Source organism: Lytechinus pictus, chromosome 7, assembly GCF_037042905.1.
Source record: "Lytechinus pictus isolate F3 Inbred chromosome 7, Lp3.0, whole genome shotgun sequence".
Lineage (NCBI taxonomy): Eukaryota > Metazoa > Echinodermata > Echinoidea > Temnopleuroida > Toxopneustidae > Lytechinus > Lytechinus pictus.
This window is the reverse complement of record NC_087251.1, coordinates 23479763-23494856: the sequence shown is the minus strand read 5'-3', so window position 1 is coordinate 23494856 and position 15094 is coordinate 23479763. Positions and strand designations below refer to the sequence as shown.

General features: G+C 35.9%; 1 protein-coding gene across 1 annotated transcript; it reads left to right on the top strand.

Moving 5' to 3' along the window:
- The first annotated feature begins 3312 nt into the window (after positions 1 to 3312).
- Positions 3313 to 7227, top strand: LOC129265902 (transcription factor VBP-like). The gene is made up of 2 exons (XM_054903815.2): positions 3313 to 3789; positions 4509 to 7227. The coding sequence occupies exon 2, from the start codon at positions 4527 to 4529 to the stop codon at positions 5247 to 5249; it is 723 nt and encodes a 240-aa protein (XP_054759790.2). The 5' UTR covers positions 3313 to 3789; positions 4509 to 4526; the 3' UTR covers positions 5250 to 7227.
- The last annotated feature ends 7867 nt before the right edge of the window (positions 7228 to 15094 follow it).

The following is a 15094-nucleotide window of genomic DNA, read 5'->3' as shown; positions in this document are numbered from 1 at the left end:
TTTCAAAATACTGTCGTGTTTTATCTCTCATTCTCCATTCTTTATTTCATCTTCGTCTTTGTCATCGTGATGAGTAATCAACATCTTTAATATTTTCACTTCTATTACTTCTTTTATTACTAACCCTTTATCTCTTTTATATCTTTTACATGCATCTTTTAACTTACTTTCTTCTCCAATTTTGTTTGTTTGGAAAGATTTTCAGTTTTACGATACCGATAATGAACACGATGTAAGGCGACATCTAATCGGTTTGGTTCATAAAGCCTTCTAAGTTTTGATTAAGTTTTAATAATGTGAACTACTATCTTTTAAATCGACCAATTCCCTTTTCAATCTGTTGATTCTTTGTGGAAAATTGAATTGTAATCCCGTTCAAAACGAATTTAATAAACAATTTCGTAAAATCGCAAACTGCATCAAAATAATGAAACAGGTCTTTATTTCATTTATTTCACACTCAAACAGCTTTGGCATATAAATATAGTACAAAACTAGAAAAAACGACCAATACTTTTTTTTTTGGGGGGGGTGGGGTGGAAAAGGGGCGTGATCTGCAGAACGAGGAAGGGAAAGAGAGATATGTGGGGTATGTTTTGATGAGGTCATTGGTGTGTGAGGGTGGGTTGTGTGTGTTTGTGTGACAGAGGCAGTGAGAGGGGGTGGGGAGGATGTGGGCGAGAGATCAGTTGGAGGGTGAGGAGGGGAGGGGTAGTGGCCGTTGAAAGAAGAAACTTGACATGGATGTCAGTACACGGTCTATAGATGATTTACAACCTCCTACACGACTGTGGGGACAGAGAATTGGGAATTATAGGCGCGAGTAGACGCAAAGAAGAAGATAGGTTCTAGGGGGAAAAAATGGCTCCATGAGATTAGTGTGAAAAGAGAGTTATGACACGGTTGCATGGGTATACATCCTTAAATACAGGAGCTGGATTTTTATGTCATATTATAATTCAACAGAATTTATATTTTCTTTGTGTTTTCAATACAAATTTCTTAGGGCTAGTCCCAGAAATAGCCAGGAGCTATTAATTCTTACGATGGTCTATACAATGATACAAAAGTGTGTTTTTCAACACAATTTGTTTTTCTTCACGGTCGTTTTTACTGATTCGTGAGTATGATCACTATCACTGTCCTTGATCATGTTTATACGGCTCTTTATCTTATATGAGTTCATTATGCCATTTAATTAATCTCTTACCATTCTCTAGCGCGTAACCAGGATTTTTTATGAGGGGGTTCTGAATCATAAAGAGTGAAACTTTCTAGTTTATGATCACTTCTGTTACTCCCCGGGAAGGATCTAGATTTCTCCAATACGGGGGGGGGGGGGAGAGAAAAAAATCTACATTTTCCCCGATCGGCTGTTTAATTGAATAATACGGGTTAAGCTCAAATTGTTTGATATTTTATGTAATCAGATCTGAAAAATGAACGCTCAGAGCAATTTTTGTAATGGTGATCAAGATGCGTATCGTACGTAACCGATTGAAATTTGTAATATATTGACCTAAAAATAGGAAAAGGGACTTGTTTAGCACTGCTTGCAATGACTCGTGAGGAAGACATCTCACCAACCAAATAATGTGAGCGCGAAGCGCGAACTGAAAATGTTTGATAATCTGACATGAAACTTGAGATTTTAACTTTCTAAGCACTTTTGTACACCAGTGATCTGTAACGGCCGCACAAAACGTCGTTAGCATGAACAGGATAACTAAAGAGCTAATGCAAAGCGGTGAAATTAATTGATATAGACCTACTGACCTGAAAAAATTGATTTTTCCAAAATTGTTAGTTGGAATTCAGGAATGGGATACCTATCTCGCTAATCAAATAATGCGAGCACGTCGCACGACCTGAACATAATATTTGATATTCAGCACTTTTGTAATCATGAGCAGGATGCGTAATTGGATATCTCGCTGAAATGAAATAATGAACTCAAATCGCAAGCATATTCATGTTGAGCATATTGACTTAAAGAAGGGATTTTTTATCAGGGTCGTTCTGCAGATATTTTTATGCTTCGAAGAAACGCACTACACATCATCAATAAACTCAAACCTCATCTATGACTGCAAGTTCCATTATCATCATCATCATATTATGATTATTACAAATTTCCTGCTTATTTTCTTTACTTTTACATTCATATTTGCTTATATTCCTTGCATTGTATATTTGTCTTGTATCATTTTGTACTTCTTGTTATGAACAAAATACTGGCAATTGCCAGTGAAGTTCTAATAAATTCAATTCAATTCATATTTGTTGTTTGTTGTTATAATTTTTCATTATCATATCACCGCCACCACCACCCCACCACCACCACCACCATCATCATCGTCGTCGTCGTCGTCGTCATCATCATCATCGTTGTAGTATAGTGACGGACGTGAGTTTGACTATTAGCCATGTCGTGTTTTCCTTCAGCAAGAAATTTACCCACACTGTGCTGCACTCAACCCAGGTGAGGTAAATGGGTACCCGGTAGGAAGAAATTCTTCGCATGCTTGTGCGCCTAGGTAGCCGAGCTAAAGCCTGTGTATAACAGGGCCCTGTGGGAGACATTCCTTTGCAATTGAAGTGACTAGCTACCCTGGGTTATCATCATCATCATTATTATATACACTACTCAGAAGGGCGCATAGTGACACTATTACAATTTATCTGTTTGCTCTAATGACTACTTACTACTACTAATAGTCTCATTCCACCATAAGAGTACCAATGATGACAGTTAAAAACATAACGATATTGATACATTGAAGAAATTACTCTTGTTATCATCGTCGACGTTTCACTTGAAAGTATTATTTTGTTTCAAAACAGAGTGTTGATTAGATTTGAGCATAGAGCAAATTTGAGGCAGAAACAATTTAAAAGCAAGAGAAAAAAAATAAGCGTCTTGATTACTTTACTAATATAATATTGACTGTTGATACTTTAATAATGGTAGTCTGCATGTATAAAACATATTTACTACTTTAATTTTTTATTTTTTAACATTTAACTGGCATTTTTGGATGACAGCAAATCAGAATTTTCTGCAATTTACGCCAAAGATTCAATGTACCTCTGTATGAGTTTAGTCACCAAAAAAGAAAAAAAAAGCGAAATGAATAGAGAGGGCGGTCGACTAGGAACAAAGTAAGACAGCAAAACTCGGTAAAGGAGCACTTATCAGACTGCGCAGCCGCACAAGGAATCGTCGCACGCAAGATCTCTTTCCATTCACAATCTATTATGAGATCATCATCAACACCAACAAACCGGCTTAGAAAAAAAGAACCTGCCCGCAGACCAAAATATCGTCTGCGCTGTGATAGCAGACGGACGTCCGCCAATCCGCGCGTTCAATGGAAATGTGCAGAACATATTGGTTGTTTTGGTGCGAGGTCGGAGTCGTGCGACGTCACCGCATTCGTCCCTGGCAGGTCACAAGGGCAGGGTGACTGCTATACTCACTCAGGAGATAAAAACTAGCGTTCCAACCTCTCTCCAGACTAGTTATCAGCAGCTCACTCAACCAGACAACTTAAGAGTTTTTAGTTATTCAACCATTGCTTTCTATCGGGTCTGATAGTCACTTTACCTGTCTGTTTGTTGTAGAATCAAGCGTGCTTACTGAACTTCTACTTTTTATTTTTCATTTCTGGAATTGAACTTAAAAAACATCAGTGGACTGTTCTGACTATTTTGGGAAAGAAACATAAACTGCTTTAGCTGTCAAGTAATTTAAGACATCATCATCTTCACCAAGAAAACATCGAGAATGTAAGTTTTCCAACAATTTAAACGTCTACGTTCTAACTAATATTTGATTTTTCTTTGATGGTCAAAATTGATTTCCCCCAAGTTGTTACTTTAACATTTTTTAAAGCCTGATAAATTGATTGAAATGTAAATAATGTAATAATTATTTTATTTTCAGTTGTTTAACTTTATTATATTGTTAATATCTATAACCAGAGATTTCTTGTCTATTATGTAATCTTAGAGCTGTTCAACTGGCTAACTATATATATATATATATATATATATATATGATGTAAATAGAGCAGACTTCATAATAAGAGCATATAGTAGGCTTATATATTAAATATCATCATAATTAGTAGAAGGCAATATGATCAGAATTGTTTTCAAATTTAAAATAAAACTTTGTGCTGGAAGGAAATATTATGAAATTCGCAAATGTCGGAGATCCTTTAATATCATATAAATATATTTTAGGCCTGTTATGACTGTTATCAATCATATCAAGTGAAAAAATGAAAGAGGATTTATTTTGACTTTGCAAGCAATGTAACACATAAATTTGGTTTCACTTGCAATTAAAATAGTGAGAACGACACCAGCAACTAGTACAAGTTTTTGACTTTGTATTATAGACAGATAACATGGATGTGTCAAGATTTTGATACATTTTTATTGTGTTCAGCAAGAAAACAATTAATTAAAAGTATTTTTCTTTTTTATGTTTTCCTTAACAGAAACGTGTCCAAGAAGTAATGGAATCTAAGGAGGTGATTGAGGTTAAAATGACAAAACCAGATAAATCCGACTCATTTGAAGTCATTACTCCAATTAAGCATGAGAAGATGAAGAAATCAGCTTTAGATGTATCAAATATGGTTGGCCCATCTCGTCCAAAGAGTGCGACGTCAAGCGATGTTAGCCAGCCCGAGTCGGGAGGCAAGCCTCTCGATCTCACCTACTCTGCCATCGTGAGTGCATCTCAGTTGAAGGGCGTTTATCCATACTCTGCGATGCTACCCGCCGCCGCTGCCGCAGCCGTCTCGGGATACTCCTACAGCGAGCCGACATTGGCTGCGTCTGCCGTGGCATCGTACGCCGGTTATCCTGCCCTCATCAACTACCCCGTCGCCGAGAACTCTGGTGCTACATCGCAGTCGCTTTCCAGTCTGCGACTTTCAGCCCTGCTCGCCTCTCGTCGACGTCGAGCTGCTACCGCCGTTGATGTAAAGCCCGAGGAGCCTTCAAGAAAGAAGGTCAAACCAGTGCCGGATGAAAAGAAAGATATTGCTTACTGGGAGAGAAGGAGGAAGAACAATGATGCAGCGAAGAGATCACGAGATGCAAGGAGAATGAAGGAAGAAGAAATTGCAATCAGAGCAGTTTATCTTGAACAGGACAACATGAAACTCCGAGCTGAAGTGTCTATTCTTAAAAGTGAACTTGCAAGGTTGCATTACATGGTTTACAACTGCTAATGATGTATTTATCAAGGACTAGAGACTACCGAACAAGCTGGTTGTTGCTTACAAGTTGATACATGTACAGAAAGATTCAATCAATTAAAGCAAACACCGAATGAATCGAGAGAAAAAAAATAATGCTGCCTGTTGTCGAAATGTTGACAATGCTAAGTGAATGCTGAGTATTAAACTGTCTCTGAGAGACTCTATTTAAGTACTTGTCCGTCGTATTTTCCGCTGAAATAACGAATCTGGGTTTTCCACCGGCTTGCCATTTTTATTATTTAATGTTCATTCCTCAGTTAACTTCACACAATGGGAGGACAATACAAAATGTTACGATATTTCTTTCAGATACAATTCCATTCTAGCTCTACGCTTTTGATTGTAACTACGATTTTTGTCAGTCTGGGAGGTAATCCTGTTGAGACAAATCAGAATCAGTCTAATTTCACATGTATTACTTAATGATAGTTAAAAGTATTTGTTCTCTTTTAAATTAAAGATGTAGTATTCTTAACCGTTGCCCTTTGCTTGCTGTGTAAGCTTGAAAGGATATTGATACTCAGTAGTAAAAAAAATATTATTTAAGAATATCAAGCCTTTCTTTCCTAGACAGGGTCAGTACTGTTTGTGCTAATATTATTTACTCATATACCTACTTTCCGAAAACCTACAATTTGACGCAAAATTTGGATTTACCTCTATGAATAGGATGCTATTATATATCATATGCGATCCTGTCTAATGTTTCGTACTCAGGGAAGAAAATAATCAGGACCTGTGACACAAAGGTTAGCGATTAATCGCTAAATGAAATAGCCTATCAAGATCATTACCGCATGCCACATTTTGTTCAGTAGACTGACCAGGAACCAATCAGAATTGTTCTTTCAAATTAGCGATTAATCGCTAACCATATTGTTACAGAGTCCAGTTTTGTCAAACCGACCGGAATCTATTACTATCTTAATACACGTTTACATTTACAAGGGAATTTTCTGGATGATTCAATAAAGTTTGATTCTAAATGTGTTATTGGTGTTGGTTTTAATATCAACCACCCTTAATTTTGCACCGCGTAATTATTTTCTGTTTCATGATATTTTTTAAACCAAATTCCACACTTTCTACTCAAGTGAAAATAGTATAAAAATCTTAGTAATTATTCAAATATTGTTGATTATGTTGTAAGAATGTAGTGCTATTTGATTTTGTAATTAATTTCACTGTCTCCTGATTATACATTATGTAAAGGTTTGAAAAATAAAGACTAAAAAAAACGAGATAGAGAGACAAACATTCTTGGATGTTTAATCCTACAATGTGGTGAATAAACCAATTCACTAGTCATGGCTTAAATTTATGTTATCTTGATGGTATACGTGATGATGATTTCACATGTCAATGAAAATCACTTTTCACATCTACGTAAATCCAGATCCGTCATTTTTTTTTTAGGTTATCTCCCGCCTATTCTTGCACTTTTTTCTGCAGAAAGTTATGGACATCAATTAATTTCCAAGAATGGTCGGCGGATGAATCAATTATTTTAAATACTTAATATGAGCTTTAAGCTTGATCTTTGCAAAATGATGTTTGAGATTTTTGTGGGTGATTTATTCTAATCACGTTCACAGTGTTTCCTTGTGTTGTTATCATGATTATGTCATAATTGCAATACGTTAACGTTCAGAGTTTCAGAAAGAAAATTCCAGAACAATTAGTACATTTTGTCATTATTGTTATCTCAGTGCATCATGGTTTTTGTCCCGATTAGTAAATAGGCCTTACACATCCCCGATACAGTTGCAATATCTAACAATTTCCTTCTGACCACAAGTGTACACCATGCTATGTATTGTTATATTTATGGTAAAATATTTTGCACGAGATAGTGAAACTGATTATCGTGTGTCTGTATATATTTACGTCGTTGTACGATGGCAATATGATATTCATGTTCGCGTATTAAAATAATACTGACGAATTATTTATTTGTCTTTTCCATGTTATTATTTATTCTCCTTGTTTCCCTGTGATCGATTTGATGATTTTTCTTAGAATTTAATTCTGACAGCGTTGTCAATGATCACAGCCACAGTGATGTTGATGTTCATGATAGTGATGATAAAGAGGATGATGATAATAACGATGGTGATGATGGTGAGGATGGTGATGGTGATAATGATATGATGTTCATGATGATGATAAAGGTGATGGTGATGATAACGACGACGACGACGATGATGATGATGATGGTGATGACGATGATAATGATGATGACGAGGATAATGATGCAACATTTAAATGTGATGGCAATTGTTATTAAAAGAGAGAGACAAATTAAGACCGAATCGTCATTTCATTATCATTATCCTTATCATTATCATATTGATGAGAATGATGATAGATGTTATGATATGATTCTGATGATAAGGATTGTTGATGAGGATCATGATAGTGGTATTGTTTTCATATTCTGTGATGGTGATTATTAAAGGATTTGATTTTGTCGCTGATAATCGTAGAAATAGTGGTGATGCTGATGATTATAACCATGATGCCGATGATAGAAAAAGTGGCGGTGGTGATGATGGTGGTGTCATGAATAAGATGATGATGATGGTGATGGTGATGATGATGGTGATGATGGTGATGGTGATGATGATGGTGATGATGGTGATGGTGATGATGATGGTGATGATGGTGATGATGGTGATGGTGATGATGATGATGGTGGTGTCATGATGAATAAGATGATGATGATGATGATGATGGTGGTGGTGGTGTCATGATGAATAAGATGATGATGATGATGATGGTGGTGGTGGTGGTGGAGGTGGTGATGGTGTTGATATCGATGGTCAAATCATCTTTTGAGAGTTGCAAGAATAGAGAGGGTGAATGGAATACCTGAAAGATCAGAAGAAAGACATGAAATAAATAGGCATGAGACCAAATGACCGGCTGTACTCCACCCATGTTGGCTCTAGGGTGGCTCAGGGAAGTGCGCCCCCAATCTCCGTCTTTTACAGTCGATGTATGTTCTTCGGTCTTCGCTTTAAAATCGTTGTTTGGTAGGTCCATGGTATAACACACCGACAGGATACTTTTATCAGAAATCAAATTTCATTTCTCGGTTGAATAAAAAAAACCCCTACGTGTCAATCTAAATATACAGAGGAGTATGATAAAATACCATAGTCTTCATGAATCGGAATAACTAATTAATTAAATGAAGTGAATTACAAGACCAATATTTCGCAGTTGATGCTTGAGGAGTTTGTAACAAAAAAAAGAGGATAGAAAATCTTTTTTCGAACAATTGTTGATACAGACCTTATGAGATTTTAAGTGCACGAAAGATTTAATCGGCGAAAGGATTTTTAATAACAATTCCACTTTCCACCATATCATATTACATACACTTGATTTTTGTTCTATTCTTGTCATCTTAGTAATATTGATCAATGTGTAGAATAACGTGTTTTTTTTATTGGGGGAGTTGTGCTAAAAAACATTTTTTTTTTACTAATTAGGGGTAGCACTCTCAATGATACCCTCACTAAACCCCATGAGAATTGTGCAAACAAAATATATGTTGATGGTTGTGTGTGTGTGTGTGTTAATCGAATTCTCTAAAAGAATGAAAGTGATGAGATTTAATAAAGGGTTGAACTCAACTGTCCTATTGTCTGCCCTCTTGGTGACCCTTCTACATTGACTTTGTTGTTTGATGAATTGCTTCATGACGATGATTTAATTCCCTTGCCTTACACCTTACCACTCTTACTATGACCGCAGAAGCCCGTAATACAGCCATGACTAACTGGTGATAATGCTCTATACATTCACCGATGTCTTCACGTTTTAGTAACCGGGGCAAATAGGCTATCCAATTTAGTGAATCTTGATATATCTCTTGCGTTTCCCTATCAACCGGGTTTTTCTTGCAGTGATATGCGTAAGACTGTCTGGGGTCTTAACCCGTCTGGGAATTTGTTTTAATGGAGCAAGACAGTCCCCCGGACCACGCCTTGAGTGAGTAGACGCTTATAATACCCTGTTATCTTCGTTACGTGACTACCTATCCACTCCACATCCTCCTCTCCTAAAAATATATTATATTTTTCGTCTTCTAATTATTAACTTATTATTCCCTTGCATTATCTGATCTTTATATCTAGAACGTGGCTTAGCAAACTACCACCATGCTTACACGACGCCGGCAAATAAAAAAAGGCTGCTTCTCCTTTTAAATCCAAATATTTTTCTTTGCAGCTTATTAATAAAATTGAATATGTAGGTCATTTTCTAGTCATAAATTCAGATTTGGGGTTTCCGTAAAATAGCAGGGATGGTAGGGATGCGAACAGATTTTCAGATAGAGTGACGAGATGCGAAGGCTTTGCTCGACGTTTCTATGGAAATGATCTACAGTGCGTATCAAAAAAAGTTTACACTTTGAAAAAGCCCTAGGAATTAAAACATATACAACATGTGGGTATTTTTTTCACATATATTCTTGGGTTTGGGTCTCATCTATCCAATGAAAGTAAAAGTTATGACAGAATATTACACTTGAGTGAGCACTGTCCATTTTTGTAAAACTTGCGGATATCTGTTTGCACAGAAATGCTTGTTTTCACGCTGTGTCAAGGGGAAAGGGCGAAATCAAACTTACCCTGCGAAACATTTTCAAAAGTAAGTGGTGCTCGCTCAAGCGGAAATATTTTTCGACAGTTGTATCGTCATTTGCTTAAATGGATCTGTACCAATGTTAAAATGTGGATAAATCATTATGATATTACAAATGTATAATTTTATAGGATTTTTTGTAAGTGTAACATTTTTTGATACGCACTGTATAATTGTGATACGATGATCAGAACATTTTCATTGCAATTTCAAGTACGATTCTTATACAATAAATTTATTTATATTAATGACAATATTGATATCTACAGTAATATGCATTCAAAATAAAAGGCTTCTGCTACTCCGTCAGATTTTTAAATTCTCTGTCAATTTAAATTCTTTCGGTCAGGGGCGGCGATCCTGGGCGAGCCGGGGGGGGGGGGGCACAGTGCCCCCCCCCCCCCACTCTTAGAAGCACTGAAAATGTGCCTTTTTACGCAAGAAAAATGTCCCTCTCACGAACGTGTACTGCGCCCCTTTCACCTGAGGACTCGTTTTAGGTGTTACGAAGTGCCCTTTCTCGTATAAGTGCTAATTCTTACCCCAAAATGCCCCCTCTCGAACGTGTCCTGTGCCCCTTTCATCTTTAAGAAGGGCCTGTTTTATGTGTTAACGAGTGCCCTTTAAAACAAGAAAACAATATTCTCAATTTTAGATGTTTCTACTTATTGAAAGAAAAAAAACTTGTAAGAATAATCCACCGCACCTTATTAATGAGTCATATGTGAGTAGGGTAGATAAGCAGTGGCGTAGAGATTGGGGGCTTTTTTTAACGACCAAGAAAGAAAAGGAAAGAAAAGGAGAGAGAGAAGGGTAAAATATGATATTATTTTCTCAATATTATGTCAAAATCTATCACAAAATTGGATTTTCATTTGAAAAAATATCAAAATTTTTGCTCGCTCGCAACTTATAAATTTTACGTGATACGACATTATCTAGCCCTCTCAAAATGTTTGGCGCATTTCACCACTGTAGATAAGTAATTTTTTCTTTGTTTTAAGATAGTGCCCTTTTCGAAAGAAGAGGTGCCCTCTTATCCATGTGCCCCCTTTCAACTTCGCTCCGCCGCCCTTCCTTTCGGTCTTATAAAAAAAAGCCTTTCCTATGCAAACTGAAAGGCCATATCGTCCACTAATTTACATGAACGAAGTTGAGAAGTCAGAAATCAGAGAAAGGGAGAGAGAGAGAGGGGGGGGGTGTGAAAGGGGGTTGTAGCAATAAAATCGGCAGAAAGTAAATAAGTAAAAAGCATCACCCATAACTCCATGAGTACACGACATGTCGCATAACCACCCAGAGACTCCATCCAATCACCACCCATGCAGCTTCTGCTGCGCATTGGTAGTAATTTTTCCCCTGATGCGTTTAGTGCTTATGAGAATTGTAATAATCTAAATGCAAAAATGATCATTCTGATGTAACGAGGCAGTCCTCGCCATTCTACTTCACGCTTGATCGTTACACTGATGAATCTATAGTCGGTTCGTGACAATTTTTTTATGAGACGTTTTGGTTAAAAGAGCCGAGCTAAAAGGGGCAAAGGGAAGTTGGATGGATCGCGAAAATATCAAGTTATAAGTTTGTAGAAAAGGAGATACATGTATAAAGATTTAATTGTTATTTTTAAATTGAAGATTCAAGCAGTTGTGGATAGGTAGGCTGTAAGTTCCTATATAGAAGAACGTATATATAAATATATATACATATGTATGTGTATATGCCCAGTATATGTATATAGCGAGAGAGAGAGAGAGAGAGAGAAGAAAGAGGAGGGAGATAGTGTGGGTGTGCAAGGGTGTGTGTGTGTGAGAGAGAAAGACAGAGAGAGAGAAAGATAGGGAGAGGGTAATAATTGTAATTAGTGTATTCCATCCATTGCCCACCTTCTTTCACTTCCAATATTAACAAAATTGGAGTGAATAATTTTCGGCATCATTTACGAGGTACTGATATTGTTTTCAATCAGCACATTTTCAGTATACATTATACAGACCAAGTGAAAATGGGTATTCTCTTTTTAATGATGTCAAAGGTTAGTAAATTATTTGATTTATTTTATTGAATCTGACATTCTATTCATCATTTTGCAATTACCACAATGATGATTCAAGTCATTTTAGCGCCCACGAAAAAAAAAGTCATTAATGTTTTGATAATACCCCCGCAAATGTCTTTTCTTTCATTTCTGCATCAGGAAATTTTAAAGGTGGTTGTAAATGAAATCATATGACATAATCATTTTATTTTTAAGTAATGCCTAAAGATCAGGTATTACAAAGGGTTTGATTCCTAATTAATTTCCAGTTCGTTGTCTGTATGGCAATACCATGTTGTCAGTGGCCAAAATTACATTGATACATTTTTTTATAAAGTCGTAATTACTTTCTGAATGCAAGACACAAAGTTTCTCTGAAAACTTTTCAATACATGTATGAAAGAAATATGGCCTCTCAATGATAACTGCGCCAACTGTTTCATTGTGGCAGACATGACGCATTGTTCAGACATTATTATTATTATTATTATTATTATTATTATTATTATTAGTGTTGTGATTATTATTATTATTATTATTTATCATTATTATTATTACTGTATCATCATTTCATCTCTCACAGCCGTGGCACATCTGAACTACTTTTAAATACGAACCACTAATCATTTATCTCTACGGGAATACGACACTGAAACTGCGATATAAAGCGCAAGCTTGAATAAAATATCAGATTTAATTTTCCTGATATGACACTTTTATTCTGTTCAAGTTCACGTATTCTATTTCATTGTTTCTCTTTCCGATCCATTTTTAATCGTGTAAAGTGAAACGGAGAAAGTATTATCTGGAGCGCCATTGTACTTTTCGGGTTATGAAGAACACGTTGAAACAAATGGCGGCAGTAGTTCAAAGGCAATCTCAACAAATAGAAGATGTTAGATACTGGAAGAGAACTGGGGCGGGAGTGTGGAGTTAATTCATCGTAATTATGATGAAATTGTCCTACCCCATAAACAGAAACAAAACAAACGAAACAGAAAGCGGAGAGGATAACGAAAACACTGGGAGGGCGAAAACTAATTCATTAAGTCAAGCTTTTGATAATATCCTAGATAATGTTACCGAGCTTTACCCTCGACGAACGTATACCAAATAGTTGTTTATATTTCATCCATTAACCTAGAAAAACAATGTATTAAGGATAGGCCTACTTGCGGAGTATTTCATAAATGGACTTGTCGGATTTTATCCCACAATTACCATTTGATTTGTGCTTCTCAGCCAATCAAAATTGAGGAAAGTGTTAAGATCTGGCATCTTGTCAGACAAAAAAAATGTTGATGAAACGATCTCATGTAGATAATGAATATATTGGGAGGGGTAAGAATTATCATGATTATCATGCAGGTTTCTACATCATTGACTGCTTTGAGGGATATAGTTTGCGTGGGATAACAGTGATAACAATTAAAGTATATCAGTGAAATTATAAAACAAATTCGATTCAATTCGATCCCAATCTATAAGGCTGGGATTATTTGTTGAAACAAGCAAACCAAACCAATATTTTGTGAAAGTTAATATAAAATTATTAGTTTACATCCGATTTGATGATTTTATTTAGCCTAATGATTGTTCATGTGTGGCGGAGCAGAGGATTATCTTTTTTTTTTGGGGGGGTGCTACAATAGATGCCCCCATGAACATGATGAACAAAGGATAACCCTCTACTCCGTCTTTTATTCATAGCTGATGAAAATTCACAACTTTCGGTTGATTTCTATCAAACCTAACTAATGGGATCACTTTGTATACGCTCAATAATTTTGATATTTGGGTTTGCTCACACAACATAATCTTGCATGCATGGGCTACGATCATGATGATCGATATATAACGTAACAGGATAGTCAATTAACATGGAGTAAATTACGTCCTTGGTATCATCAACAATTCATTTCAATCTGAAATAGAGCAGGCGTGTTTATATGCGTAATATTCGTAGAACTCCGCTTTTATTTTGTTCCCTTTTTCAAAAAAAAATATATATGTAGGTTGATTTGTAAACCGCTTGGCCGGCCGACCATATTAAGATCGAACGGACAACTAAATACCGACTGATTACCTTTTAGACCTTATTGGTCTCATTCAATGCTTTTGTGGGTTTGTTCTCGAGTGGTGTTACCACCAACGTCAAGTTCATTGATTACCCTTCTTATTTTAACAATCTTTACCATGGATATTAGGAGAAATTACCGTGAATTCAATCTGTTTAACAACACCGCTTGATATATCCAGCAACTCTTGCATATCTGAAAGAGGAGATATTTCAATTAGATAATGAGTATATTCTTGGAGAATGCATGAGGAAAGTGCGTGATAGGTGTGGGAATGGTAGTAATTTTAATGAAAGCCATTTTGTTTACATAATTTGATAATTCCCATCCCCGCCAAAATTAAGGTTGTATGTGTTTTGTATCCATAGAATTCTCTTAGCGTTTCAATTTCAATTTCAATTTATTTCATTCAAAATTAAAAACAATTACAAGGTATAAATATATATACAATAAAATGGAATGTGGAGACAGCGTGGAAGAACATTGAAGTCTTATAAAATGCAATTTAATTTTATATGAGCCCACACTTGCAAACATAGTTCATTTTCCACATTCAATATTTAAGTCAAAGGATATGTTCAAAGTTGAGTTCTCTCTCTTCCCTCGCTCAAAATCAAGGCTCCTCTCACGCATGCACGCACATTATGTGAAGCATATTGAAACTATCTGATATAAACAAATTACACTGCCATAGTGTGACATTTAAGGAAGAGTGTTCTAAAATAAATTTGAATCTGACGCATTCTTAATAATAAACAATAATCATTTTAAGTGAGAAATCAAAAAGAACACCTCCTTATATTTGTATGAATGTATACCATATTCATATTTGATGAAATCTCATAATTTACCAATATCGCCCAAAATAGTTTCAGATTTTGAATTGTATTTCTAATACATTTAATTCAAATTGTCAATCAGTTTTCACATGTTCTTTGTATTTTGTCGAGGATGTACAGTATATTTTACTTTAATATTTTTATTGATGAGTCGCGATTCAGGGAAATGAGGCCACCATCAGTATCAAACAACCCGCTCATGAC

Coding starts and splice junctions, on each gene's coding strand:
- LOC129265902 (XM_054903815.2), top strand. CDS start 4,527: ATGGAATCTAAGGAGGTGATTGAGGTTAAAATGACAAAACCAGATAAA.